This window comes from Pseudorca crassidens, chromosome 5 (assembly GCF_039906515.1).
Source record: "Pseudorca crassidens isolate mPseCra1 chromosome 5, mPseCra1.hap1, whole genome shotgun sequence".
Classification (NCBI taxonomy): domain Eukaryota; kingdom Metazoa; phylum Chordata; class Mammalia; order Artiodactyla; family Delphinidae; genus Pseudorca; species Pseudorca crassidens.
The window spans coordinates 101335634-101363600 of NC_090300.1; the positions used below are offsets into that span (position 1 = coordinate 101335634).

General features: G+C 37.2%; 1 protein-coding gene across 19 annotated transcripts in view; it reads left to right on the plus strand.

Annotated features, from left to right (window-relative positions):
* Window positions 1-27967, plus strand: part of ABI3BP (ABI family member 3 binding protein) — a 262442-nt gene that overhangs the window by 163422 nt on the left and 71053 nt on the right. For 14 of the 19 annotated variants that reach the window (XM_067739084.1, XM_067739065.1, XM_067739077.1 and 11 more), the window contains 23 exons: window positions 1366-1425; window positions 2232-2327; window positions 3665-3697; window positions 4497-4580; window positions 5549-5608; window positions 6445-6528; window positions 7711-7770; window positions 10608-10667; window positions 11482-11565; window positions 12862-12921; window positions 13727-13798; window positions 14956-15015; window positions 15774-15857; window positions 17679-17735; window positions 18769-18828; window positions 19475-19555; window positions 20160-20219; window positions 22384-22458; window positions 23343-23399; window positions 24036-24107; window positions 24564-24611; window positions 25364-25429; window positions 27615-27689. In XM_067739084.1, coding sequence (XP_067595185.1) covers window positions 1366-1425; window positions 2232-2327; window positions 3665-3697; window positions 4497-4580; window positions 5549-5608; window positions 6445-6528; window positions 7711-7770; window positions 10608-10667; window positions 11482-11565; window positions 12862-12921; window positions 13727-13798; window positions 14956-15015; window positions 15774-15857; window positions 17679-17735; window positions 18769-18828; window positions 19475-19555; window positions 20160-20219; window positions 22384-22458; window positions 23343-23399; window positions 24036-24107; window positions 24564-24611; window positions 25364-25429; window positions 27615-27689 — 1548 coding nt within the window. The remainder of the gene's footprint in view (window positions 1-1365; window positions 1426-2231; window positions 2328-3664; window positions 3698-4496; window positions 4581-5548; window positions 5609-6444; window positions 6529-7710; window positions 7771-10607; window positions 10668-11481; window positions 11566-12861; window positions 12922-13726; window positions 13799-14955; window positions 15016-15773; window positions 15858-17678; window positions 17736-18768; window positions 18829-19474; window positions 19556-20159; window positions 20220-22383; window positions 22459-23342; window positions 23400-24035; window positions 24108-24563; window positions 24612-25363; window positions 25430-27614; window positions 27690-27967) is intronic. The other 5 variants (XM_067739069.1, XM_067739085.1, XM_067739076.1 and 2 more) reach the window with 4 other exon arrangements.

Below are 27967 nucleotides of genomic sequence, written 5' to 3' on the forward strand. Positions count from 1 at the left end.
TTGGGGCTTGAGAAAATACAAATTGTCTCTTTCTCGCAAAAGTCCTTTCTTCTTGATTCCATACTGTTCGAATGCAACTGGACCTTTCTGTTGATAAATCCGTCCTGTGGTGTTGAATTCCAAACAAAATAGGGATTTTCCTCTTTTGTTTGAAGGCAATCAGCTTTGAATATTGTTTTGTCCTGTGGTTCTCACTTTCCATCTCTTCCGGATGCCATGTTTTCCTTTAGTTCAGAAGATGTTCTCAGATGTGGCTTAAACCAACTCTGTGCTGTGTTATCTTGGACAGTCAGCAAAAGGCAATCTCCATATAAATGCTTACAGAGTTTTTGGTGATACGATATTTTAATGTTACATTTAATCTTATGGACTTGAAAAATAGAGACACTATTTTAAAACCAAGGAGTCATAAGTCTTAATTTTATACCAATGTGTAATTCAATCATTTCAGAATATTAGAGAATTAGAGGAATCCTGTTTATTCAGACAAAAGTTGAATTATTACTTTTCAGACCTTTTTCTTTTTCTTTTTTTTTTTTTTTTTTTTGCGGTACGCGGGCCTCTCACTGTTGTGGCCTCTCCCGTTGCAGAGCACAGGCTCTGGACGCACAGGCTCCGGACGCGCAGGCTCAGCGGCCATGGCCCATGGGCCCAGCCGCTCCGCGGCATGTGGGATCCTCCCGGACCGGGGCACGAACCCGCGTCCCCTGCATCGGCAGGCGGACTCTCAACCACCGCGCCACCAGGGAAGCCCCAGACCTTTTTCTTAATCATCTCTGTTCCTCACTTGAATAGTTATCTCCCAAGTATCCATTTGAAATAAATGAATAAATAAGGACAAATTGTAGCAAAGAGTATCACCTTTATTGTGGAGAAAGGGCACAAGGTTATCTTTTGCATAACTGTCACAGATCTCCAATAATCAGACTGATTAAGAACATTTTTAAAAATTCTCACCACTACCACCATTTCTCAAAAAAATATATGAATAATGGTGGTGAAAACCTTTCAAATACTAACAGAAGTTTTCATAATAATTTTTCAGAGTAATTTAAAATACATATCAGACAGCTAAGAGATTTTTTTGGAGCCAAGTTTCCAATACAGCTGCAATCAGATAATTAAACACCAAAAAACCTACTTTTCATTGGCCTCACAGGGATGCAAAGTGCAAGGGGTATGGCTGTTTTGTGAGATAAATGGGTACCAGAGTACAGCCAGTTATTACGAACTAATACTCTTTTTCCAGAGTTCATAAATGCTTTTTAAACATTACAGGATTAAAAGGATTCATTTTCAAGATAATTTTGTTTCTTTTCCTATGTTTCTTAAATCTCCATTGTTTATTGTATTGCTTTTGGTCAGTTCCTGCCAGAGACATTGAACCTGTAACTCTGAGAACTGAGGCTCCTTGGACAACATTAGGTAACGACCTTTGATGTCTTCAGGCAAGAGCATTTTCTGTTTATGGTCCAGTCAATTCCATTACTATGTTGGTCAAAGGGTTTTCTCTTCTGTAAGATTTTTTCATCATCCCTTTTTGTCACTCAGCTATATTCTTTCATTTTGAACATATTGAAGATGTTTAAAATAAGTCACTTGGTTAGAATATAAGCATCTCTGAAGCTAGTGCAGAGTATCTATCCCCCACATTATCCAGCTTTCTTAAAGCTTTACAGAGCCAGTGGTTCTGCTGAATTCCAAACGCAGTTAGGAGTCTCTGCCCTATGAACATCAGGTATAATTCTGTGGCCATCAAAAGAAAGTTGTTTTAAGATATTCCAGGCATTTTTATGGTCTACCAATGATTTTAAGAAATGAGATGTGTTTAGTCTAATAATGTTTAATGGGATGTATGCCTAAACCAAGTCATTTCTAAATATAATCTCCCCAAAGCAGGTGAGCCTGTGTCCCTCTCTAATACGATGTAGACATGCTGTGCTTCTGACGTCCCTTGGATCAGGTTTCTCTTTGAAAATCTGATACCAGCAATAACAGTAAAGTTTTCAGATAATTAAAATAATGTTATATGTTCTTTCTCAAAAGAACTGTCAGCAGACAACCCCCCACAACTTTTTTTTGGCATATGGATGACAAAGAAAATTCCAAACCCCAGAGACAAATTTCTCAAGACTCCAGAAAATCTAGCAAAATTTTATAAAACCTAGAGCCATGTATCATCCTTTTTTTCTGGAGTCATAAGACAACATTAACCAGTTTCCTTTCTTCAGCTCCAAAAACATCACAAAGAACAAGAAAACGTCGTCCACGTCCACGTCCCAAACATAAAACCACGCCGAGCCCAGAGACACCTCAGGCCAAACTAGGTAAATATGTGGTTCCTGGTACCTGTGGAACCTTGTTGGATGTGATACTGTGGTGGGAGTGTAACTCGCTGCCTAGTAACCCTGCGATCCTTCAGGATGGATGCCCAAGTTACAAGTGCTCTAGTCAATTCATGTGACTTCCTCACGCTACTTAGTATCTTCTTGGTACCTTGTATTTGCTTCTCTCACCATTCGATTACATTTTCTCTTTGATTCTGGCTCCGCAAAAACGTATCTAGTTGAGTAGCCTATTTAGTTCAATTAGTCTCATATTTAATGAACTGCCACATTAGCATTTGTGAGGAATAGTTTAGAAATAACAAGGGACTTGGCTTCATTGAGGGAGGAAGCTGCTCTTGTGTGAAACTGTTCATATGCAGATAGAAAGGAAAATGGGCAAAAGCAACATATTTATTGAGTTTTACCAACTGTTAGTTAATTCTTAGAGAAGTGAAAGATCCATGGGGGTGATAAGTGTCATGTGGACCTTTGAAATGTGTATAGTTTGTAGATTTGTTGGAGGGATGAGCAGGAATAACAAACAGAAGCTGGAAGGTGCCATATGTGTGGATGACAGCAGAAGGATAGGACTTGGAAGTAGAACTTGATTGTGAGAAAGGAGAAGGGCAATGTTTACTTGGCTGGTGCTCAGAAATTGTGGTCAGCAGTGCTACTTTTAGATGGGTCTGTGAAGAGGACCTGAGTGCCTGACTTCAATGATTGGATTTGAGCCACTTGGCTGCAGCATACTCTCCAGTCAGCCCTTTTCTGTCCTGATAACAGAGAGATGAACTGACAAGTTTTGTAGACTGAATGACGCTTTGTATCTTGCTCTTTTATATGGCTTTGTTTGGACAGAGGTCTTGGTCTTTTTCCAAAGTGGACTCTTAACAAAAAGGAGCGTTGTCTATTTTGGTTATTCATTACCAATATCTGCTTAAATATATCAACAATTGCATCTATCATGACATAGATGTAATTGTTTGTTTTCCAGTATATTGTGTTATAAATTATACTTTCACATTCTTTTCTTGCAGTTGTTAACTGTAATGTTTTTAGACAGATGCCTAAAGATTTTTCTAAGCAGAGTTTTCCATTATATTATCAGATGATATAAAAAGCAATACTTGTAGGTAACCATGTAGGGATAATAAGGGTATAACCATTTCATAATATCATATATCTTTGTACCCTCACCTTGGAACTTTGAAAATTTTGCTTTCTGGCCGTAGAACCACACTACCCTAGTGAAGTTCATTTTCAAGAGAGTTTGGTGACTTTTCTTATGTGTTTAACAATTCTTTTTTTTAATTTCTTTCGATCATTTCTTGCTACAGACCTTGAACCTGTTACTACTGGGACATCTTTAGGTAATGATCCTGTACATCCTTCAGCAAGTGCTTTCTTGTTGTCAGACTTATCTATGTTCTGTAGAGACAATGATGTCATAATTTATTGTCATCCTATTGCTGTGTTCATCTTAAAATATAAAAGGCTTTCTTTCTAACATTAATGTGTATAAACTTTAATTCAACACATCTATTTGCTGCATCTCCCAGCTTGTAATTGCATCATGTCAATCTGACTCTCTGTTTAAATAGTACTGTTTGTTAGAGCTGGGGGCTAAATGTGATTCTCCATATATTCTTTATTTAGACCACCAATATAGTGTCAATTATGATACCATGAAGTTTCTTTAAGCATCTTACTTTCTATATTTCAAGTTCTACATAACTTTTTTTTTTTTTGCTTTATTGATGTTGCACCTAATTTTGTGTAGTTATTTTAGTAAATTACCAAGTGGAAAATTTGCCCAAGACTAGTTGTTTTAAATTATAAGTGAATAGTATAGGATGGTTTGAAACTTCTCTCATGCTTTCACAGTTTAGCGTGATTTCTCATTAGGGACGCTTTCAAGAAAATGATAGTCCCTCATCTTCATTTCTTAAACATAATTATAATATAATTTTTAATCTCTAGAGAATTCTCAATTATAAAAGAAAACCTGTTAATATATTAAAGGATAAAATTTCAAACCAAAGTAACAAAGGTGTCTCCACTCAAAAGAACTCTGGCAAGTTCTAGAAGGCTTAGAGCCCGGTTATATCATCCTATTCAGAGGCAATGGAGTCACCAGCACTATAATAATCCTAACTTTTCTTCCTTCAGCTCTAACAACAACAAAGAGACCCCGTCGTCCACGTCCCAAACCTAAAACCACGCCCCATCCAGAAGTACCTCAGACCACACTGGGTAAATATGCTGTTTCTGGTTTAAGGAATCCAAGCATTCTACCCCATCTGGGACCCTGAATTCTGTGCACATAATCGGTACATGCCTTATATATCTCTTAAGAGTAAACACTATTCTTCTCATTAATCCCTTCTATATCCCCATAACCATATTAGCACCTGTGAGACAAATCAGAAGTAGGAATTATGCTTTATTTCCCAAACATTTTGTACTATAGTTGTAAACAAGAGCTGTTCCTGCATAAACAGGTAGAAAATAACATAGGGCAGCATGTGTATACAAATGTAAAATAATTTCTGAAATAGTACAAATGATATATGCTAGAAATATAGTAAATATTTGGAGCAGGAAAAGATCCAGGATAATTAGGGGAAAAAATCAGTGCAGAATTTGGATGAGTGAAGGGTTGAGGGAACAAAGGCTGATAAACAGGGAATGTGCTGAAGGAAGCTGGTGACCAGACAGAGGATGACTTGTTGATAACACTCCTGTTGAATGGGCCTCTATAGGATGAAATAAAGAGGACTGGGATGTCTACTCAAGAGCTTAAGTTTGATCCAGTGGGCTTCACTGATCCTTACTTCTACACAGGACGATGCTTTTTCTATTCTTAGAACTGAAGATGCTTAGTTTAATATGATACCACAAACTGAGAGGTTGTTCCTCACCTTATTATATTAAATGCCACTCTCTTCACTAAGGACTTAGTGAGTATGGTCTCAGCTTCTTTTTGGCTCTCTGTTCTATGTGTGGTGGGCAGACCCTAGGGTGAAGCCCTACTCCCCACCGCCTCTACCGCTCACCTCCCACCCCTATAGTTCCTGCCACTTGGTTTTAAACTTTTGTGTAATCCATCCTTGCCCTTCCCTTTTCCCCTTTGAAGCATTATTTTTACTGTTAAGATGAATTTTCTGACATTTCATGCACTCACAAAAATCTCTTTGATTTCTTTTCTTACTTTTGATCAGTTCCTGCCACAATCCCTGAACCAGTTACTCTTAGGACCGAGGCTCCAGGGACGACCGTAGGTAATGACACATTATGTCCATAAGCATCTGCTCCTACTCATTTCAGACTCATTTCGCCACTGTCATAACCACAAGACACTGTGTCATCCTCTGTTGTCATTACCACAAGACTCTGTGTCATCCTCTGTTGTCATTCAATTACTTCCTAATATATTGAAGAGTATTAAAACAACTCATTTGTTATTCAAAGAATCAAGTATGAACTTAGCTTAGTATACATATCTGTAAGGCAATGCGTTTGAATTTGTGGCATCTCATCCCTATGTAACCTTTTAATCACATTCTGTGTTACTGAGTTTCAGACACAATCAATGGGGGTTAGGGGTGGGAGTGTCTGTCCTTGATCCAAACTGAGTACAGTGTCACAGCCATTATGGTGTGACGTAATTCTTACGCAGATCTAAATTCCTATATTTTTTACTACGTGCACGATTTTGTTTTTATTTTGCCATTTTAGATAATGATAGTCTTTTTTCAGTAAGGAGTGAAATAGAAAATATGTCCAAGGCTAGTAAATTGAAGTTACCAGCACCATCATTAGTGTAAAGTCACCCTACCCCTTCCCCACCATCACAATAATTCAGTAGGTTTTTGGAAATTTTTTCATTCCAAAATCCCTTCTGAGAATATCCTTGATATATCAACTCAGGTTTCTGTGTGATTTTTGTTTTTCACAGTAATATAAGTGATAAAAAGAGGCAATCATCAAATACGGACAAATGTTTCAAACTCAAAAGAAAAATTTCCTGCAATTCAAGAAATTATAACAACTATAATCCTATCCACAGCTTCTGGAACTAAAAACACTCTATTAACCTGAAGTTTTTTTCCTTTAGCCCCCAAAGTGCCTCAGCGAACTCATCATCCACATCCCAAATCTGAAACCACACGGAATCCTGAAACACCTCAGACTGAACTGGGTAAATGTGTAGATCCTGGTTGAGGAATCCTGCAGCCCATCCCTGTGAGGTCTAGAGAAAGTGAAGGGGCAAGTCAGGGCCAGCGGCCACTTTCACTCCAGAGCAGACAACCAGAACACAGTCGGACAGGTCTTAGGGGGTAGCCAAATTCCTTCCCCTTTGTGAATTAGAATCTTCTCTCTAAATGTCTATTTCATTGGCTTCTCATTCAATTCTATCCATCCTTTATATATTGAATGTGTGTAGTGGACTGAAACAGCTATAGGTCAAACATATATTTGGGCAAATAGACTATTTCTTGGTAACTATTAAAGTTGTATAAGTCATAGTACAGATCTAAGGCAGGAGTTAGCAAATATTTTCTATAAAGGGCAAAATAGTAAATATTTGGGGCTTTGTGACCCCAATAATCTCTGATGTATAGTTTTCTTTTTTCCCTTTTTTTTTTTTAACAATCACTTAAAAATGGAAATGGGCTATATGAAAACAAGCCATGGGCAACGTTTGGCCTATGGGCCATAGTTTGTGAACCCCTGGTTTAAAGAAACGGTCAGGGTGGGCCAGAATAGTTAGGAAGGGCTTGAGCATTGAAATCACTATAGATTTGGATGGCTGGGGCGCGAGAGGGTGGGGTGAAGAAGTTCAGAAGACAGGACATGTGTGGAGGCCAGCGAGAGGAGACAGAGGCTTCTCGGACCAGTGAAGGCTGTCAGCTTCTAGGTGCTGATCAGAGCATTTTATTGAAGCTGTTGTAGCTAAATGGGCTCAAAGGACCAGCTGAAAAGGAATTTTTACTCTTGGACTTAGGAGTTTGGGTTTCATGTAAGAATCATCATGATCCATACATGGTAGGCTTTCCCGGGCATGAGACAGAAGGATACAGCTGAACCACAGGCTGAATGGCTGCCCTTTATCTTGCTCTCTTAAGTACCCCAGTTGGGCAAAGCTTGTTGTCTCTTTCCAAAGATGAGTTTCTAGCAAGATGGGGAGGGTCTACTTTGGCACATTACCTAGACTAGGATCATCACAGAATGAGAAACTTCAGGGACACTTCTCAGGGACAGTTATCTGAGTACAGAGACAATCCTTCCTGAGTGATAAACTGGTACCCGAGTGCAGACACACCATATCCCTCTGAGACTGTATAAATGTTTAACATTTTTTATTATTATTTTTGGTCAGTTCCTGCCACAGTCCTTGAAGCAGTTACTCCTATCAAAGAGGCTCCAGGGACAGCATTCGGTAATGCCACTTTCTGACCTTCAGCAAGCACTTTTTCTGCTCAGTGTCAAACTTCTGCCCATTTCCCTCTGTTGCCATTTAGTTACATTCTTTATCTTGTGAGTTAAATGTGCATAAAGCAAGTTACTTCTTATTCTAAAGAGAGTCATCCCTGGATCTAGTTTGGGATATCTTCCTGCCCTGTAACTTAATTAAAATTTTTTTCAGTTAAAATTTTTTTCAAGCCAGTTTGCTTTTAGCTCAACCAGAGTTCTCTGTTAAGGTAAATTTCATGTATTTATAAGAGTGCTTGATCCTGATCTATGCTAACCAGGCTGTGACAGGGAAGTTTCTTTATACATCCTTTATACACCTGCCTTTTTTATCTGCCTGGTTTTTTTTTTTTTTTTTGCGGTACGCGGGCCTCTCACTGTTGTGGCCTCTCCCGTTGCGGAGCACAGGCTCCGGACGTGCAGGCTCAGCGGCCATGGCTCATGGGCCCAGCCGCTCCACGGCATGTGGGATCCTCCCGGACCGGGGCACGAACCCGTGTCCCCTGCATCGGCAGGCAGACTCTCAACCATTGCGCCACCAGGGAAGCCCTATCTGCCTGGTTTTTTTGTTGTTTTGTTAACATTTGGGTAATATGTTTTTAGTGAATTGTCTAACAGATAATGTGATCAAGGCTAATAAGTTTAAATAGTAAGCCCCATCCTTAAGGTGAATCTGACTCCCCCTTAATCTCCACCATAGCTTAGAAATGATTCTTAACCTTTTTAATGCAGTCAGGGGACTCTAGGAGAATGTGTTAAAAGATACCAATCTTGACTCTCTGAATTAATAATTCATTTTAATGTGTCAACTTTGTCCCCAAAGTATCTTCAATAACAAAGGAAGATACGGTAGCATAGTAGGGCCAAACTTTTCACACTAGAAAGAAACATTTCCTGAAACTGAAGAAAATCTATCAAGCTTTGGAAAATTTAAAGAAGATTCTGTTCAAAAACCTGTAAGTTGCAGAAGCTTTAAAGTAACAGAAACTTATCTTTTTCTACTTCCAAAAACATCCCAGCGGACATGTCATTCACAACACAAACTTAAAACCACTCCAAGTTCAGATGCAGCAGAGATTACACCAGACAAAAGCAGGGCCCTTGGCTTAAGGAGCCTGGCAGCCTGTCACTGGTTGAAAATGTAAACCCATATACTCCCTAGTGAGGGAACCATGAAGAGTCCTTGCCCCTTCAGAACTGGCAAGGAGTTCATGTTTGGAAGAGACATAACCTTCTCTCCAATTCTGGATAGTAAGAGACATGTTATACTTCTCAGTCTGCAGGTTAGTTGAGCACAAACGCTTTTCTTGTGTGAAAATCCTAGAGGATGAAAACAGGGCAGGGTGTTTTTGCAAATTCAAGATTTTTCTTAGGTACACAAACATTAAGTGTAGACTGATTATAGTGGCTCTTTTTTTTAAATGGAAATATATATATTTTATTTTTTAACGCACATATAATCCAAAATGGGTGCTTTTGGTCTTTAGTTCTTCCCTAACTGGTGATGGAGGGACCCCAAATTCTCTCATCTCATACATCTATAGCAAGTCTTAAAGAAGCGAAAAATCAATGTGGGCTTCAGTAGAGCAGAGAAGGAGTTTGGGCCTTGACGTCACATCAGAATTTGCACAAGTGGATAGGTGAGAGTGAACAAGATGAAAACATAGGATATGTAGAGAGGCAACCAGAGGGGGCAGAGTCCCTGCTTCTTCTAAGTGCCAGGCAAAACATTTTTGTTGGTGATGATGCATTTTAATGACACTAGTTGAATAAGGCTAGTATTGTTCTTAATGAGCATCAGAAGTCTCTTCTTCCCATACTTGGATAGTTTTCCCTGTACTGAGAGTGGACAGGTGCTTTACTGGATGCCACAGACTAAGAAGTTGCCTCTTACCTAGTCTTCTTGTCTGGACAGAAGTCACAAGATCTTTCCAAAGCTGAGTTCTCAGCAAGATTATCAGAACAGTTTTTGGCTATTTGTGTAATGGCTGCTTGGTTATTTAGGAACTTCTTCTGCAACCATAATTTGATAAACATAGTAGATATTTTCTTTATTCAGCATCCACAGAAGTACAGGTTAGTTTTTCACGTGCTTCTTGAGGGTTGTTAGAAACATACTTAAGTAAAAGCCTAACAATATCCTAAAGTCTACCATAGCAGACTCAGATATTCAAGCACTAACTACGGGAACTTTCCCTTTTGTGGTGCTAAACAGAGACCAAAGGTAATGACTATCTCATGAGATGAAGAAGTCCCTAACTACAGTTTGGCCAAGTCTGAGCACAACAATTGATTTCCCTTTCTATTAGTCTGCTGGGGCTGCTGTAACAAAATACCACAGACTGGGTGGCTTAAACAACAGAAATCTATTTCTCACAGCTATGGAGGCTGGAAGTCTAAGATCAAGGTATCAGCAGGTTTAATATGTCCTGAGGTCCCTCTCCTTGGCTTGCAGATGGCTACCATCTTATTGTGTCCTCCCAGGGCCTTCTCTCTATGTGTGAGCGTCCCTGTGTCTCTCCCTCTCCTTTATAAGGACAGTAGTCCTATTGGCTTACAGCCCCACCCTTATGACCTCCTTTAACCTTAACTTCATCTTTAAAGACCTAACTCCAAACACAGTCACATTGGGAGTTAGGACTTCAACAAATGAATTCTGAGGAGAGGCAATTCAGTCCATAACACCCTTCATTCAGAAATTAAAAAAAAATATTCTAGAGGCAATGTTACACTGGCAAGATTCATTTTGACATGAATGTTGTAGCTCTTCATACACATTTTTTTAAAAACCTCTTGTTTATTCAGTTCCTGTTACAGACCTTGAACCTGTTACTTTTACAACTGAGACCTCTGGGACCACATTAGGTAATGACCCTGTGCCACTTGCCTAGATCTTTTGCTGCTCCTTGTACAGTCTGTTCAGTCTCCATCCTCATCACATGGCTTTTCCTCTTTCACGAGATGACCACTATCATCCTGCACTGCCACTCGGCCACTGTCTTCACTTGAAGAGCCCTGAAGCCTCTTAAAAACAAGGTTCCTGTTGTTTTTAGGAGAGCAGGCATGAGCTTAGTTCAAAACGTTTACCTGCCACGTGGGGCATTTGAAATCATCACATCGCCTTGTGCTTCGTTGAACAGTGTTTTGTGTTAAAGCTGAGTTTCAAACAAATTGGGATCTATTTCCTCTCTAGGCTGATCAGCAATAACAGCTACTCTTAAGCTCCTTTGCCATCTAAGTTTCTAGATTTTTAAAAAACTATTTGCATGGTATGTTTGTTTCTTTGTTGGTGTTTTAAGTAATGATGTGTTTTATTACTAATTTGACAAATAGGCAATTATCCAAATCTGAAGTTAGGGTCTCACTGTGACCCTAACTTCCCCTCCCCTTGCACCAGAACTGGTCCTTCTCATTTTTCCCCCAGTGAGGAAGTTCTATGAGTATCTGATTACAAGTGCTAATTTTCATGCCTTGAATGAGTAATTTGACTGTAAACATGAGTTTGCCTCCAAAGTACCCTCAACCTTAAAAAAAAAAAAGATGCATTGGCATAAAATGAGTAAAAATTTTAAACTACAAATTCATGGAACTTTAAAAACTCTAACAGGTTTTGGAAAAACCTCTCCTCAGTACCCAGAGCCATACAATGTAGAATAACATAAGGCTTTCCTTTCTTTAGCTACCAAAGCATCAAAAAGACCTCGTCGTCCACGTCCCAGACCTAAAACCACACCAAGCCCTCAAGCACCTCAGACCAAACCGGGTAAATGTGTGATTCGTTGGTTTAAGGGTGAGCCATAGTAACCTGTCCAATTGAGGACGCAAAGCAGTGCCAAGCTCATATTCTCTCTAAGCATGAAGTCATGAGGCATCATCAGTAATGTCTCCTCTACCAGGTGTTGAGGAGAACATGACTGGGTGAGATACAGTTGGTGCCAGAATACCATATTCTTTTTATGTGTGAGTCTTGACATACATTTAGTATAGTTTTTACTATAAAATTCCAGTTTTACTTCTTTAGCAAAGCCAATATATTACGTTCAAGTAAATAAACAAATTGTAAGTACCTTGCAAATTCCTGGACCAATATTGCCAACTGTGGGTGATATGCCAGCTGTGGGAGACATTTCATTTCTAAAACTGTAAAGTTGAGAATATGTTTGCATGGTACAAGGGAAAAGATCAAGGTGGACTGGACTTGGACCTTGGACCTTGGGCTTTAGGCCCACTACAGGATTTGAATGCATGGAGGGAAATGTGACCCAAGGCAGAAGAACCAGAAGTGTGGTGGTTGGGGGTACCTAGAACAGACTGTCCTACTTCTCATGGTCAAAACCTGGCTGTTGATGATGCTACATTTGGATGGATCCATCCAGTCATTTGAAAGAGGATTTTGAGGACCTGGTTCAAGAGCTTAGATTTGATAGAGAGACATCAACAGTCTTTGATTTCCACTTTTTCTGGGCTTAGGCCAGAGAGATACTCTACTGAGTATTTCAGACTGAGTAACCGTCTTTATCCTGCTCTTTTATTTGTCATGGTTTGGACAGAGGTCTCAGACTCTTTCCATAGACAAGCTCTTAGCAAGACCAACACCGTCCACATCAATGATTAATTTTTATATCTGTTTCAAACTTATAAACTGTCTATTGTATCCATGTTTACTTAAACACAGTAAGGGCTTGTTTTCAGCCTCCATAGAAGTACAGGTTGATCAGATTTTTTTAAAGACAGTTTCTTTTTTCAGTGTACATTAGGTAAATGCCTAAAAATATTTTCCAGTGCAGAGTTTTCCATATCAATTAGAATCCATTAGTTAAAACCTAGGAGAATTTCATGTTGACTCAAGATATTTCCAGGGATAAGCCTAAGACTGACCATGACTATCGTTTGGCCAAATGTTCAAAGAACAATCCTCTACTCCTTCTCTGTTTTTTTTTTTTTTTCTTTGTTTCTGTAGAAGGAATGATATATAAGCAAGTTTTGTTGGGGTGTGAATGTTCTAACTTTTCATGTATTTTTAAATCTCTTTGGTTTACTGTATTGTTTTTTTGGTCAGTTCCTGCTACAGTCCTTGAACCTGTCACTCTTAGACCAGAGGCCCCCAGAACAACATTAGGTAATGATAAACTGTGTTTTCAATGAGACTTATCCTGCTTGTTGTCAGACCCAGAGTTTCATCTTGCTCCATGTAACAACAGTTTTATTCTTTGTGGCCATTCAATTACATTCTTCTTAAAATTATGAAAACACTTAAATTACCTGTTCTTTTTAATAGAACTAGTCATGTGTGACCCTACTTTAGGATATTTATTTGCCACGTAACTTGTTTGAAATTGTGTCATTCTGTGTTTTATTCCAGCGGTGCTTGTGGTAAAACTGGTTTTCAAACACATCCCAATCTCCCTCTTATCTAGACAGATAAAGTCATCAACAGCTCTCATAGGGCCAGGAGGATCCATTCATTGCATATCTACATTTCTACCTTTTTTCTATTTGCATAGTATTTTGTTGTTTTGTTTCCATTTAGGTAATAATACGTTTTTATTTTAATAGTTAGAACATGTACGAAAGATTGGAAGATTAAATTATAAACTTCAGATTGAGTATGACTATTCTTCATTATCCATTAAAATTTAGCAACAGTTCTTAACCTTTTTGTTGCCCAGTCAAGCTGCTCTATGAGACTTTGATTATAATTACTAATCTTTATTTCTTATATTAAAAAGTGATTTTTGTCTTCAAAGAATCTTCTTTGGTAAAAGAAGATATAAAAGGAGTTATGTATGTGACAAAAATCTCAAACTAAACAGGCAAAAATCTAACAAGGTGTAGAAGATCTAGAGTCATGTTTTTTGCCTCCCGTAGCTTCCAGAACCATGGCTGATGTAGTTATGTAATAACCCAAGAATTTCTTCCTTCAGCTTCCAAAACATCACAACAGACAATTCATCCACATCCACATCCAAGTCCTGAAGTACCTGAGTCCAAACCAGGTAAACTTGTGTTCCTGGTTTAGAGTCCCAACAACCTAACCCAGCAGGGTGTTGAGTAATCCCAGTTTTGGGGAGTAACCAATACGCCCCATGAGAGTAAAGATACAACTCGTATTAAGCTGCAGTTCCCACTGTGGAGCTGGCAAGAAGAGCACAGTAGGGGGAGATCTGTGGGGCAGCTGAATGCCTCTTGCTTCCTCTGTAAAATCTTTGTCACTGTGCATTTTATTAAATTCCATTTATCTCTTGAAAATAAAGCTTCTTGTGAAAAATTAGGCATATTCAGTTCAAATTGACAAACACTAAGTGCCTTCAGTATCCTCCAAGTTGTATACCTCTAAAGATGCTAATGTGTCAGATGTGGGAGACATGTTTTAGTCCTCAAACCTGCAAGACAGTTAAGAACAAAAGCATTTCCTTTGTAAATAAAATAGAAGATGGCATTAGGCAGCATCTATGCAAATACAAGAATGATATTTGGGTGCTACCAACAAGATGTGCTAGGGACATAAATATTTGGAGCAGGGAAAGATAAATTTAAAAAGAGTGGAGCCTTGAAATCATCCTAGTACATAGATGAGTAGAAAGATGGAAAGGAATAAAATCAGAAAGAATGGATATAAGTAGAAACCAACCAAAGGAGAAAGTCTAACTGTAATACTAGTATAAAGGATGTCTGACTTCAAGGTGGTAGTCAAAGCTTTTCTAGATCTTGATTGGTCCATGGACTCCCATGGTGGAGATCTTTAGGCACCTGATGAAGCAGTTGAGATTTGATCAAGTATATATCAGCAAGCTGTTCTTTGCTCATGAAGGCATGTTCTTTCTTTGCTTAGTCTGGAGGGATACCCAATTTGATTCATCATGCTGAGGCCTCAGCTTCTTTCCAAAGATAAGTTCTTAGCAATACCCACACATCCCACATTGGCTTATTAGTTAGAATCAGATCATCAAAGAAGGAGGAATAAGGAAATAGGTACCTGACTGAGGTATGGCTAATTTTTAGGAAATCAACTTTTACTCTTCTAGTTTAAGAGTTTTTATAAGTTGCTATGTAGTTCTAGAACCTATATTATACTAGTAAGATTCTTTTTGAAGTAAATATTTTGAGTTTATTTAAAACAATCACTTGGTTTATTTTTAATACTTTTGGTCAGCTCCTACTGCAGACTTTGAACCTGTTACATTCAGAACTGAGGCTTGGGTGACAACACAAGGTAATAACACATTGTGATCCTCTCAAACTCATTCCATCAACATTGAAGCTACAGGTTCTTTTGCTTCATAAAGCTACATTGTCATCCTCTGTTGTCACTCCATGATATTCTTCATCCTAAAAGAATTGAAGTCTCTGACTCTTAAAACAAGTTATTCCTTGTTTTTAAGAGAGCCGTGCATGAACCTAACTCAGGTCAACTGTTATACATGTAATCATCTGAAATTGTTTTTGTCATCTTGTATGTTTTTTAACCAATGTTTTGTAAAAGCTGGGTTTAAAAAGCAATTCTCTTGACTCTAACGACTATTATGGTGTCAGGGAGGGTTCTTTGTGGATCTAAAGGTCTACTGTTTTTTTTAACTGTGATATTTGTTCTTTAACTGACATTTTAGTTAATGACATGGTCTTATTTTAGTAAACTGTCAAAGAGTTTGTACCTGGCTATCACCACTACCATAATATTTTAGCAGTGATTCTTATCCTTTTTATTCAAGCAAGAGTTCTATGAATGATTCTTCACTTCTTGAATTATTCTTCACTATTATAATTGACTCATTGCCAATGAACTTTAACTTGTAAAAAAAAAACCATACTATTATAATAAGGGTGAAAGTTTCCAATTAAAAAGTTACAAAGACACATTTCCTAAAATATGAGGAAATCTAATAAGTTTTAGGAAACCTAGAGCCATGTGTCATGCTACCCATAGCTTCTGAACTACAGACTCTATAGTAACTGAAGGTTTTCTTTCTTCAGCTCCTAAAACATCAAAACGGACCCGTCGTCCACGTCCCAAACCTAAAACCACACCAACTCCTGAGGCACCTCAAACCAAACTGGGTAAATGTGGGTCTCTCGTTAAAGGACTGAGTCCTTGCAGCTCTTGGGAGTCTGGGTTTGATGCTAGTAGTGGGAGTGATAGCCGCTGTGAGCCCCATGTGGGTAAAGGCACAAAATGACCTGCTGCTGCTTCCCCATTAGCAAAGGAAAACATGATGGGGGAGACACGCGTGGCAGCTGAATTCCCTGTGCTTTCTACACAAGGATCTACTCTTTTACTATGTATTTTATTTGCTTTTTCTTATTCCATTCCATTCTTCTCTTAGAAAAAAATGTCTTAAATAGAACCAAGCATTTTTATCTCAAGAGACAAACACGAAGTGCCTTCCGTCTCCCCACAGCCCATCAAGACCTGTGAGGATATCACAGAAGCTGGCGGCTTGTTTTTACTTTGCAGTCTGTAGTAGAGTCAAATTCAGAACCTGCCTCAACATGAAACATTAAAAGATTGAACCAAGGCAGTGTGTCTGTGCAAACTGAGCTGGTTTTTTTTTTTTTTTTTTTTTTTTTTTTTTGGTACGCCGGCCTCTCACTGTTGTGGCCTCTCCCGTTGTGGAGCACAGCCTCCGGACACGCAGGCTCAGCGGCCATGGCTCACGGGCCTAGCCGCTCTGCGGCATGTGGGATCTTCCCAGACCGGGGCACGAACCCGTGTCCCCTGCATCGGTAGGCGGACTCTCAACCACTGCGCCGCCAGGGAAGCCCTGAGCTGTTTTTTGTAGGGGTTATAAACATCTCTGAGCTGAAAGAGAGAAAAGTCTGTGAAGGACAGGAATAAGGAGTTGGAACGAGGTTGGGTCTTAAAATCATGGAGATAGACAGAAAGTAAGGTGTAGAGACCAACCAGAGAGCACAGACTTCTGGAATAAGGGAGGTTCTGCTTCCAAGAGGTGATGAATAGTACTGAGTTTGGATGGGTCCATAGGAGCAGTTGAAGAAAATCCTTGAAAGTATGACTCAGAAGTTTGGGTCTGACCCTAGAAGCATCAGTGATCTCTTCTGCAACTGTCTCTCCCTCCTATCTAGGGTATGGAATTTATGTGATTAGAGCAGAGAGCTGCTCTTCTGGGCATCACACACTATATGTTCTTTATCCTGATTTGCTGAGTGCCTTTGCCTCAAACAAGGTCTCAGCCTATTTCTAAATATGAGCTCTCAACAAGATCTACAAGATTCACTTTGCTTAATTCTTTTCTACGGCTCCTTTCAAACACGAAAGCTATTTATTGTATCCATGCTTATTTAGACATGCTATTTTCTTTCTTTTCTTCCAGTTTTATTGAGATATAATTGGCATACAGCACTGTATAAGTTTAAGGTGTACAGAATAATGATTTGACTTATGTACATCGTGAAATGATGACCACAATAACTTTACTTAGTTTAATCCATCATCTCGTGTAGCTACAAAATTAAAGAAATAGAAAAAAAGATATTTTTCTTCCTTGTGATGAACACTTGGACATGCTGTTTTCTTAAAGCTTCCACAGAAAAGCCAGCTGCCATAACAGTTACATATGTATACATTTGGTAAAATGTTTAAAGTTTCCTAGGTCAGTCTTCTACAATGATTGGAATTAGGTACTTAGACACCTAGGAGAATATCATGTTGACTTTATTGAGATATTTATCAGTTTGTGTAGGCTGTGACTATCTCATAAAGAAAGTTTACCTGGCTTTAGGTGACCAAATCTTTAATATCAAGTATGCAATTTCAGAAAAATAATTTCAAATTGTAATATACCTATTGAAGCACTATTATACTGGTAAGATTTAATTTGCTGACTTTTCACATGTGTTTATTTCCTTGCTTTTGACTAGTTCCCACTGCAGATCTTGAACCTGGTACTTTTAGAACTGAAGCTCCAGAAATCGTGGGTAATGAGAATGCGTGTCCTTCAAATAGTGCTTTTCCTGCTCATTGTCATACCATTGTAGCCACAGGTTCTCCTGCATCTTAAAACCATTTCTATACCCTCTGTTGTCATTCCATTACAGTCTTTACCTTGCAATTTTGCTACGTTCTATGTCAGGTTATCTGTTGAATTTAAGAGAACTGTGTGTATACTAATTTCAGGATGTCAAACTGCTATGTAACCACTCAATGCTGTGTCATGTGATCATGTGCATTTGCTTAAATAGCATTGGCTATTTTAAGCTTCCTTTCAAACATGAATTTCCATCTATCCCTTATTTTCATCACTTGCTTTTTCCTCATCAATTGTGGAAATACCATGTTTTTTTGATTGTGTTACTTTTTATTGAATTAGTATCTATATGATTATATTGGTAGATCTCTTGTTTCAAGGAATGATGTTTTTAGTTAATGGTCAAATTTTTGAATGTGCCTGAGTCTTGAAGATTTAAATGATGGGCTTTTGTGATAGAGTAGGCTGACTCTTCCTCCTTCTCTAACAGGGTTTGACGGAGTTTCTTAACTTTTATTGAATCAAGGACCACTTTGAAATTTTGATGAACACACTCCATTTGTTACATTGATCCTTATACTTTCAAACATATGAGCTCATTATTGTACCCACAATTATTGAAATAGTAGACATTTATGTCAACTTGTATAGAAGTACAAATAGACTGATAAATGCTTTTTCCAGTAGTTAGAAAAGTATATATTATATAAATGTGTAAAACGCTTGTCCAGCAGAGTCTTTCATACCAGAATCAGATAATCAAACATGTAGAATTTCTTGTTGACCATAGTGATATTGAGCAAAGTGCAATGGTGTACCTATTTTATGAGATTAATTGATATTCACCACAATTTGGTCAAATTTGCAAAGAACAAGTGCGTGTCTCTTTTCTCTCAGTCCTGAAGCTTAACAACTGGCTTCTGAAATTAGTCTTCAAGTGAATTTTTAAAATCTCTTTGGTTTATTTTATTATTTTTGGCCAGTTCTTCCTACAGTCCTTGAACATGTCACTCCTAGAACCAAGGCTCCAGAAACAACGTTAGGTAATGATATTCTGTGTTCCTCAACAATTTTTTCCTGCTCATTGTCAATCCATTCTATCATCATCATCATTGTAATAACATTATCACCAGCTTCATAAGACTATCTTGTCATCCTCTGCTGTTCTTCAACTTTATTTTTCTTCTTAATGAGTATGGAAGACTCTAAAAAGAAGTTACCTGTTGTTTTTAAAAGCTATGCGTGGACTTAGATCAAAATGTCTGTCTACCATGTAATCTTAATTGAATTTGTATCATGTACTTTTGTCTAAACAGTGCTCACATTTAAAGCTTAGTTTCAGACATGGAAATGTCTATGTCTTCTCTAGACCAATTAAATCATAACAATTTGTATGGTTCCATGGATGGGGGGCATATTTAATTTCTTAGTGTGAACTTACTATGGTTTGATGATACTCCTTACCTTTTTTAGACATTTACAAGACTCTTCATTTCTTGACTTAATTTTATGTGCGATTTTTACCTCCGAAGAATCTTCAGTGATAAAAGAATTAACAAAATAGGCAAACATATTTGCATCTTTAAAATATATGTCTTAAATTTCAAGGAAATATAACATATTTAGAAAATCTGGAACCTTATTTCCAAAACCACCTTCACTAGAGTAATCCAACGTTTCTTCCTTCAGCTCCTAAAGCATCACGAGTTCGTCGTCCACGTCCCAGACCTAAAACCACATCAAGCCCTGAAGCACCTCAGACCAAACTGGGTAAATGTGTTATTTCATGGTTTGAGGGGTAAGCCCTAGCAGCCTGTCCCAGTGGAGTCCCAAAGCAGTGCCTCCAATGGGAAGTAACAGCCTTCATGTTCCCTAAGAGTCAAGGCATTGAGGTGTGGTTAACAGCTGCTTCTTGGGTGAAGTTCTTGGTCTCTTTTATTTATAGCAAGATTGGCATAGTCACTCATGGTTATTTATTGCTATATCTACATTTAAACACATTATCAATTTATTATAGCTGTGAGTACATAAACATAGGTATTTTTTTCAGCTTCCAAGAAATGTAACAAGTTACTTTCACATATTTTTTTGTGTATATTGCCTAAACAGATTTTCCAAAGCTAGCTTCCATATGAGAATCAGAAAATCAAACACCTAGGAAAGGCTCATGTTGACCATACTAAGATTCATAGCAGAGTTCAAAGGTTGTGCCTATCTTCTGCAATGAATTATTCCTAGCTACAGAGACTGTTTGCTTTCTATGAATGCAGAAGTTTAAAAAAATTGTCATTTGAAACTAATGTTTTGAAAGAAAAATTAAGACTTTCTATGTGTGTTTAAACTTTCTTGTGTTCATGTTGTTGCTTTTGGTTAGTTCCTGCTACTAGCTTTGAACCTGTTATTCATAGCTCTGAAGCTCCAGAAACAACATTAGGTAATGATTTTTGTGACCTCATTAAATGCTTTTACACTCATTAAAAACTCACTCCATCACTGTCATGGCCAGAGTTTCTCCCGCTTCCTTCAAGTGCTATTGTAATTCTATTTCATGCTTCATCTTTTACGTAGTCAGGATTCTTAATTAAGGTGCTACCTATTGCTTTTAACAGTTGTCCCTGGATCCAGCTGAGGAAATCTATCTTCCATGAAAACCCCTTTAACATTTCATTATATGATTTCAGTGAAGAGTCTGAAGTCCAAATTGTTTGCCTTCTATTTGGTATTTAGATCTATAAAATGATAATAATTAAGTACCGTGAAATTTCTCCGAGCAACTTACTTTCTGTAAGATTTTTGTGATATCCTCATTAATCTCTTCCTATTTTAAGGAATGAGGTTTCCCTGTTATATTAAATTACCAAAAACAAGTTGCTTCCTGGAAGTGTCAATTCTAGTGAATCTAAGTTACAGGCTCCCCCATCATTGATGAACTTGACTATTCCTTATTCTCCACAACAGTTTAACATTGGTTCTTAACCTTTACTAAGTAGGAATCTCTCTGAGTATCTAATTATACACATTAATACCTATATCTTTAAATTAACAAATTTTGGTCTCTAAAACACCCTCAGTGATAAGGAACAAATTAGATTGGTAAAGTAAAATTTTTCAAACTCAGGCAATAAACTCAAGAAAATCTAATATTTTACAAAACATTGGTACAGGTACAATGCTGTTGATGGTTTCTAGACCTACAAATACAATACAACTCAATATTTTCTTCCTTTAGTTTCAAATCATAGGGGAAGAAATCCTTCTCCTAAACACTAAATTTCCCAAAGCTTCACAGTTTAAAAATCAAGAAAATCTATGGTTTTCTGTTTAAGGAGTCCTTCCAGCCTATTGCAGTTGGGCCCCAAGAGTGACAGTGATGTGGCTTGCTAACTTGCATTTCACACCTCTGTGCCCTCTAACAGAGAAGGTAGAATCTCTACAATTTCATGTGGACAAGAAGGTTCATGGTTGGAGATTTATATGGTAGCCAAATGCATAAGGATTCTCTCTGACAAAAGATGCATCTTATTCAATTCTCTTAGCATTCTATTCCATTCATTTCTTTTTAAAATAGCATTGCTTCTTTGTCTTAGGTAAACAACCATTTCCTTGCCCTCTGTGGTCCCAGCACCACATTAGCAGTTGAGTAGGGTAGGGTGTAGAGCAGAGGAAGAGATCAAAAGTAAGGGCATGTTTTACCTCTTGAATAAAGTACAATATAATTGTGAAGAAAACCTGTTCTTGAGTTTTTCTTAGATAGAAGATAATTTGCTTATACAAAAGCAGCTTGTTTGGTAAAAAACTTTAGAAAGAAAATACTTAAAGGAGTCAAGGATCTATGTGGGCTGATAGAGAATAGTTGAGCTTTGAAATTAAGTAGGATTTGAATTAGTGGTTGGAATGGTGGGAACAGCAAAATAAAAAAGTTTTGACACCTATTGAGGGTACCCAAGGGGGTGGTCAAACTGGAACATAGAATAAAACACTCCTAGATGATATGGAACATTTTGTTAATGATACTGTAGGAAATACTTAGAAAGCCCTTGTGGGAATATAGATTCAGATACAGTAGTCATTGAGAACCTCAGTTTTTCAAATAGCCTCTTCCTTTTTATAGAAGGATAATTAAAATCAGGGATCAGCAAATCAGCAAATTTTTTTATGTGAAGAGTTAAATAGTGAATATTTTAGACTTTGCAGACCATTCAGTCTGTCACAGCTACTCAATTCTGCTGTTGTAACTTGTAGGTAACCAAAGCCAAGATGTAAGTGATATGTAAATACGCCTTGAATTATCTTAGTTTGTAGGTGTGGCTGTGTTCCAATAAAACTTTATTTGAATTTCATACCATTTTTACATGTCATAGATTATTACTCTTCCTTTAATTTTTTTTCAATCATTTAAAAATGTAAAAATCACTCTTAGCTCACAGGTCAGGAAGAGGGCTGGATTTGGGAGGACCATAATTTGCCAATCTCTGCTTTAAATAATGCATACTCTGCATTGCCTCTCCATAACCCTGTGATTCTGAAGGTCTATGTGTTGCTACCTGTGAAATAAATTATCCATAATTAGTTTGACATCTTAGACCCTCTTCTTTCAGCTCCCACTGAACTGCATACTCTTATTTTGAAACCAGTGACATCACCAAGCCTAGAAATAACACAAAGTCAACCTGGTAAATAGATTATTTAATCTATCTGGTACACCATGAGCTTCAGGGGGCATTCCCCAAATGTTGTATTTCCAAATATTAAAAAATACAAAAGAATACACATTTAACAACTCTGTATATTGTACATGCTCCTCCCATGATTGCATACTGGTGTAAATTAGTAATACATTATTTCATGTTAATTATGTTATTCAACTGTATAGAAATACTTATCTTCATTTGGGTTTGCTCTGTATAATATTAGAGAATAATCACATATCTGATTAAGTAGTCAACAGAACCACTTAGAAGAACTGATTTTATTCTTTACCTTTATTTTTCACTAAGTTACAGACTTGTGGTTCTCTTTAGTAATAAGCTAAACTTCTGCTCTGCTATGTGAAAAGAATGCTCATTCAATTGTGACCATTAATGAAGGAGAAAGTTCTCACTTCAGTAAAGATAACAAAATTTCACCTTACACAATATGAGCCTAAACATTATTGCCTTTCAAAATTAAAAACAAATTTTAAAGATCATGCTTTTCAATGCTATTGCAACTCTCTGACATTTATTTTGAAACACCAGATCTTATTTTTAACATAGGATTGTAATTTCTTTTCATTCCTTTTGTGTATCTCTTAATTAGCTAAATGGTGTTTTGATGCTTATGTTGATGGAACAAGGTTCTATGGTTGTTAATGATAACTTAAAATACTTATAAAATTCTGAATTCAGTTATTAGAGTTTCCTTTAGGGTTAATAGTACTATTGTTATTATGGTAATGGCTGACATTGAGCACTTACAGGTACAAGGCACTTGTCTAAATACTTAGTTTGTATGAATTCATTCAATGCTCACAACAACCCATCCTTGATCAATTTTACCATTTTGTGTTTTTTGCTAGTTTCTGAAGTCCTGGAATCGGTTACATTTAGCACTGAGTCATCAAAGGAAGCTATAGGTAATAATGTTCCCCAATGAGAAGTCAGGTATATGTGCTTTTCCATCTCATTGTGGAAGTCATTTTGGGATGTCCTCATGCTTTGTGACATTTCATGGCTCCTCACGTATTGCCTGTGCTCATCCAGTGAAACTTGACAGTCAAATGTTATATACAGCCCATTTTGCTAGTATCTGCTGTGTTGCTATGCAAGTTTCACAATTTCCTTGCTTAGTTTCCTCTCATTGTGAATGCACAATTTCATTTTTTAATATTCTGATCACTTTTAATACAAATATGCACATCCTATTTTTCATTTTCATATTGTTTTTAGGATTCATCCCCATGCTTTCAAAGGACTCACTCTATGTCTTTTTCTCACTAGAATCCTTAAACAAAAATAAGGAAGTGAAATTATCTGCTTTGCTCCAGGTAGAAATCGCTGTAGACCCTGCCAGTTATCGTGTGTGTGTGTGTATGTGTTCCACACTGCACACTGCCTTCATTGTAGTCATCTTTATAATCTACCTAAATGTTATTTATTCTCACAAATCTATCTACTTAATTAACCTCTGTTTTAAAATTAAACAGTGTTCCATTAAAGTGGGTGCTATGGGCTGTCCACCACTAACCCGCCATTCCCTGTTTCTTCCCTAGCACCAACTGAAATAGATTATGTATATTCCACTGCCAAAGCACCACTCAGGCCAGAGGAGTCAAAGACTGAAGGTGGTAAAGGTTTTCATGCTTCTATTCTTTTATTCAAAAAATTTTTAATTAGTATCACATTTCATGGAATTTGAAAGTTCAAGCTGGGGTACTTAATCTACAGTGGAATAGCTTTGAAGAGCTATAGCTTCTAAAATTCTTGAATTCTTAAAATTAAAATGATAAGTGACTCTCTGAATACAGAAATTTCGGTTTCTCTGTGGTATCTAAATATTGAGGCATAATAAATTTGACAGTTAATGACAGTTAAAACATAAATATTAGTTGGAGGATTAGGATTATAGAATAGGATTTCCCTCTTGATTCTTTTTTCTTATCCTAATCCATTGTCCTATCTGTAAAAATGTGATGCAGATTCTCAAGAGAATGAGGTGTGTTGATATTCAAGAAAGAGATACTTGACTGTGGCCTAACATCTTAAGCTTTTTAAAATTGTTCTCCTTTGTTTTGATACAGTTGTGGAATCTATTACAAATGTGTCTGAACCACCTGAGATCACGCTAGGTAATGACACACCCTGGCAGTTTTTGCCCTCATTGTCGCCATCACCTGAGAACCCAGGTTCTCCCTCATTGTGAATTCATGTTGCAACATCATTCTTTGTCATGGCAGTTAATTTTCTTTCTAGGTGCTTCTATTCATAACCATTGTCCAAAAAGTGTCTTCTCCCATTCAGCTTTGTATCTAGACCTTGATCTCTCTCTACTTCAGTCACTGAAACTGTCAAATCTAAAGTGTCTTTTTTCCTAATGTTAAACATTCTGCCAGCTTGGTATTACGTTGAATACTTCAGATAATATTTTTGGTATGATGATCCATTTATACCTTCTGCCCTAGCAACATACTTTCCATTAACACTCATTTCATCACATTCATTTACATGTTTGATTTTTTTCTTCATTAGTTAAACAAAATTCAATGCTGCTGAATGGCTTATGCCTTAACATTTAAAATTTTTCTCCTTATGGTTCCTCCTGAACCTATCTTTCTAGCACTGTTGGGGATGTACTAGTGTGGAGTGAGGATTTAAAAAGTAAGGCTATTGCTTACCTTGAAAGTATTTTGTAACCTGGCATCTCTAAGCAGCTTTTAAACTAAATGCATTATGAAGAAGTAGGAGTGCTATTTTGCTGTAGACTTGCAATTTGCTTTCTTTTTTTCTTTAAAATCCACTTGTTACCATCTGTTCTGTCATCTGTACTCAAGGTGTGTGAAGTGCTATAGTAACCCTGGGTACTTTCCTTCAATTACCGTAGAAACATCACCTCTGCCTTCCCAAACTGTAATCCTACCCAGCCCAGATGAACCTCAGACCGAACCGGGTAAATACGTTATTTTGTGTTTCATGTAGAAGGTGAGTGTTTGCAGAACTTACAAGAATGGAAAGACAATATATATGGGCACTATTACTAGTTATCAAAAGCCCTAACTTAATCACTGCTCGCAGTATTTGACCCTACCTTTCTGATGCCCCACTCCTCCTTCTATCCATAATCTGTAGCCAGTCATATGGCAGTGTTGTGAACATTATTTAGGATATAACTGAAAAACACCTCTCAGCTACTCTGCAAGTCTTTCATATAGAAAATAGTAATGTTTCTGGTGAAGAACATTTGTATTCTTTTTAAAATATAAATATCCCAATTTTAAATACTTTATCATCTTGACTAGTTTTACAAGGTCTGTGGTCATATAAAAACTATTTTAAGATAGTTAATTTGTTTAAGATTAACCAAAACCCCCAGAAATACTGGAGCATTCCACAAAAAGGGGTACAATTGGTCGGTCATCTTGTCATTATTCAGGTCCCTTACTACTTTCTACTGCTCCTTCCTGTGGCAGTTTGGCCATTTCACTGCATACAAATAAGAGAAACTGAAGTCAAACTGGTTACTTGGCAAGTCATAAGGGTTTACTTGATGGTGGAATTTGAAATATGGGAAAACAAATCATTGATGCAGATAACTAAATATTCTTCTTACAAGGGAAAATTTTCTCAATATCTGCAGGCTCTCTTGGAATGTCAGTTTATCATAAATAAGCCCAAACTTGTATTTTGATGGCCATTAAACTATTTTATATGGCTCTATTTCCAAAGGAGATATGGATATTAATTTTATTCATTGTCCTCTAAAATGTCCTGTTAAATCCTGTTAATATCCTTTGCCTCTTAAACTCTACAGTTTAATTTTTACCAAAATTCCACACTGACTGCCTTAACTGGATCTGTGTCAATTATCTCTAACTTTTCTAAAGTTTTGTTAAATAGCTTTAATCATTAATATGATTGAAATATTTAATCGTAGATACTATCAGTGATACTAATCTCATTCTGAATCATTTTTTATAGAATTGCCTCATGACATGCCTTTACCTGCAAGATGGTCTCTTATACCCTGGGGAAGCAAATAGCCTATCAGTACGAACTTCGGCAAGCAAAGCAGTTCAGAGTCAGAATATCACAAGACTAAGGACACCATAGAAATATAGAATTTTAGGGTTGGAAGGGCTCTTAAAAATCCTGTTACTGTTGATGAAGAACCCAATGTCTCCCAGCTCTAGGCTCCTAAACCAGTGTAATCTCCAACATATCTTGTTCATCTCTCCACAGGCAAGAAGATTCCACTGAAACGATTGCATGCCTTGTATATTTTGACTATCAGGAAGAAGTCCCTACAGACTCAGCTTCTTCTTTTATCTAATAACTCTTATTTTCAGCAAGCTTTTCTTAAGGTGCCTGAAACTCTGTGACCTTGAAAACCATTTTGTTTCTTCTTATCTCTCTTTATCCCAAACACACTGAACCCAACCAAACAAGGTATTTCCACAAGCTGCGATCTTTCATTTGATAATTCTTTTCCTCCAGCAGGATAAACTTTTAATTTTCTTGGTGAAGAAATAATTGATTTTTTACACTGAATGTCCTAGAACTTCTTTGGGAATTGCTCAGCAGAAGAATAACTTTCTTCAATAATGTATCCTTTCAATTTCTGTTCAATTTTTCTTCTCCGATATTACCAATAAAAATTGTGTTTTGTTTAACAAGATTAATTTTTTTCCATTAGCACTTACTATTAAGATACATTCATTTTCTAGGTATATTTGGAATGTAATGTGCTTTTTATTTAGAAGAAATTGTATCTCTTTGCACTTAAAATATTATACTGTGTTATTCTGATAAAATGATGTGAACTTATAATGATGAATTATTTTATTATGAAATTTATTTTTAACCTGTTTAATAGGTATTTGAAGTGGATATTTCTAAAATTCCAACAGTTTCATTTGCCAGCTGAATATCTTGGATATCTTTAATGTGCTGCCTTGTTTTTTTTTTCCCATTATGATAAGAAAATTACCTTCTTATACTTTGTGGCTCTTTGGGAACTTTAATTGCTGTGTATCTAGGTCTTCAATTACTCAACAAACATCTCTGAGATCCTAGAGGTTTAGGTACTGTGACTCTTGAAGACCTCAAGAGCTCCGAACCTATATCCTTTCTTTTAGTGCCCAAGCAGACACCGCGAGCTCCTCCCAAACCAAAAATATCTCCACGTCTAAGAATCCCACCGACACAGCCAGGTAAATACTTATTTTATATTCTGGCCTGAGAAGTTTGATGTTAGTGGAGTTACTCTGTTGAATTATAGCAAGTTAGGTTTTTAACCCTTATAAAATAAGACTTCCTTTGAAACCTAATAAATATTTACATTTATTTTTAGACTTTATCAAAAAGTATATTATTGGAGTAGCTTATTCCAGAAGCTTCCCTTTTGTTATATTATTTGAGAGGGGGATGGAGGAGAATGGAATTTCTTAAAAGAGTAGCCTGCCTACTCCTTTCACTTCTCGCAGCTTGA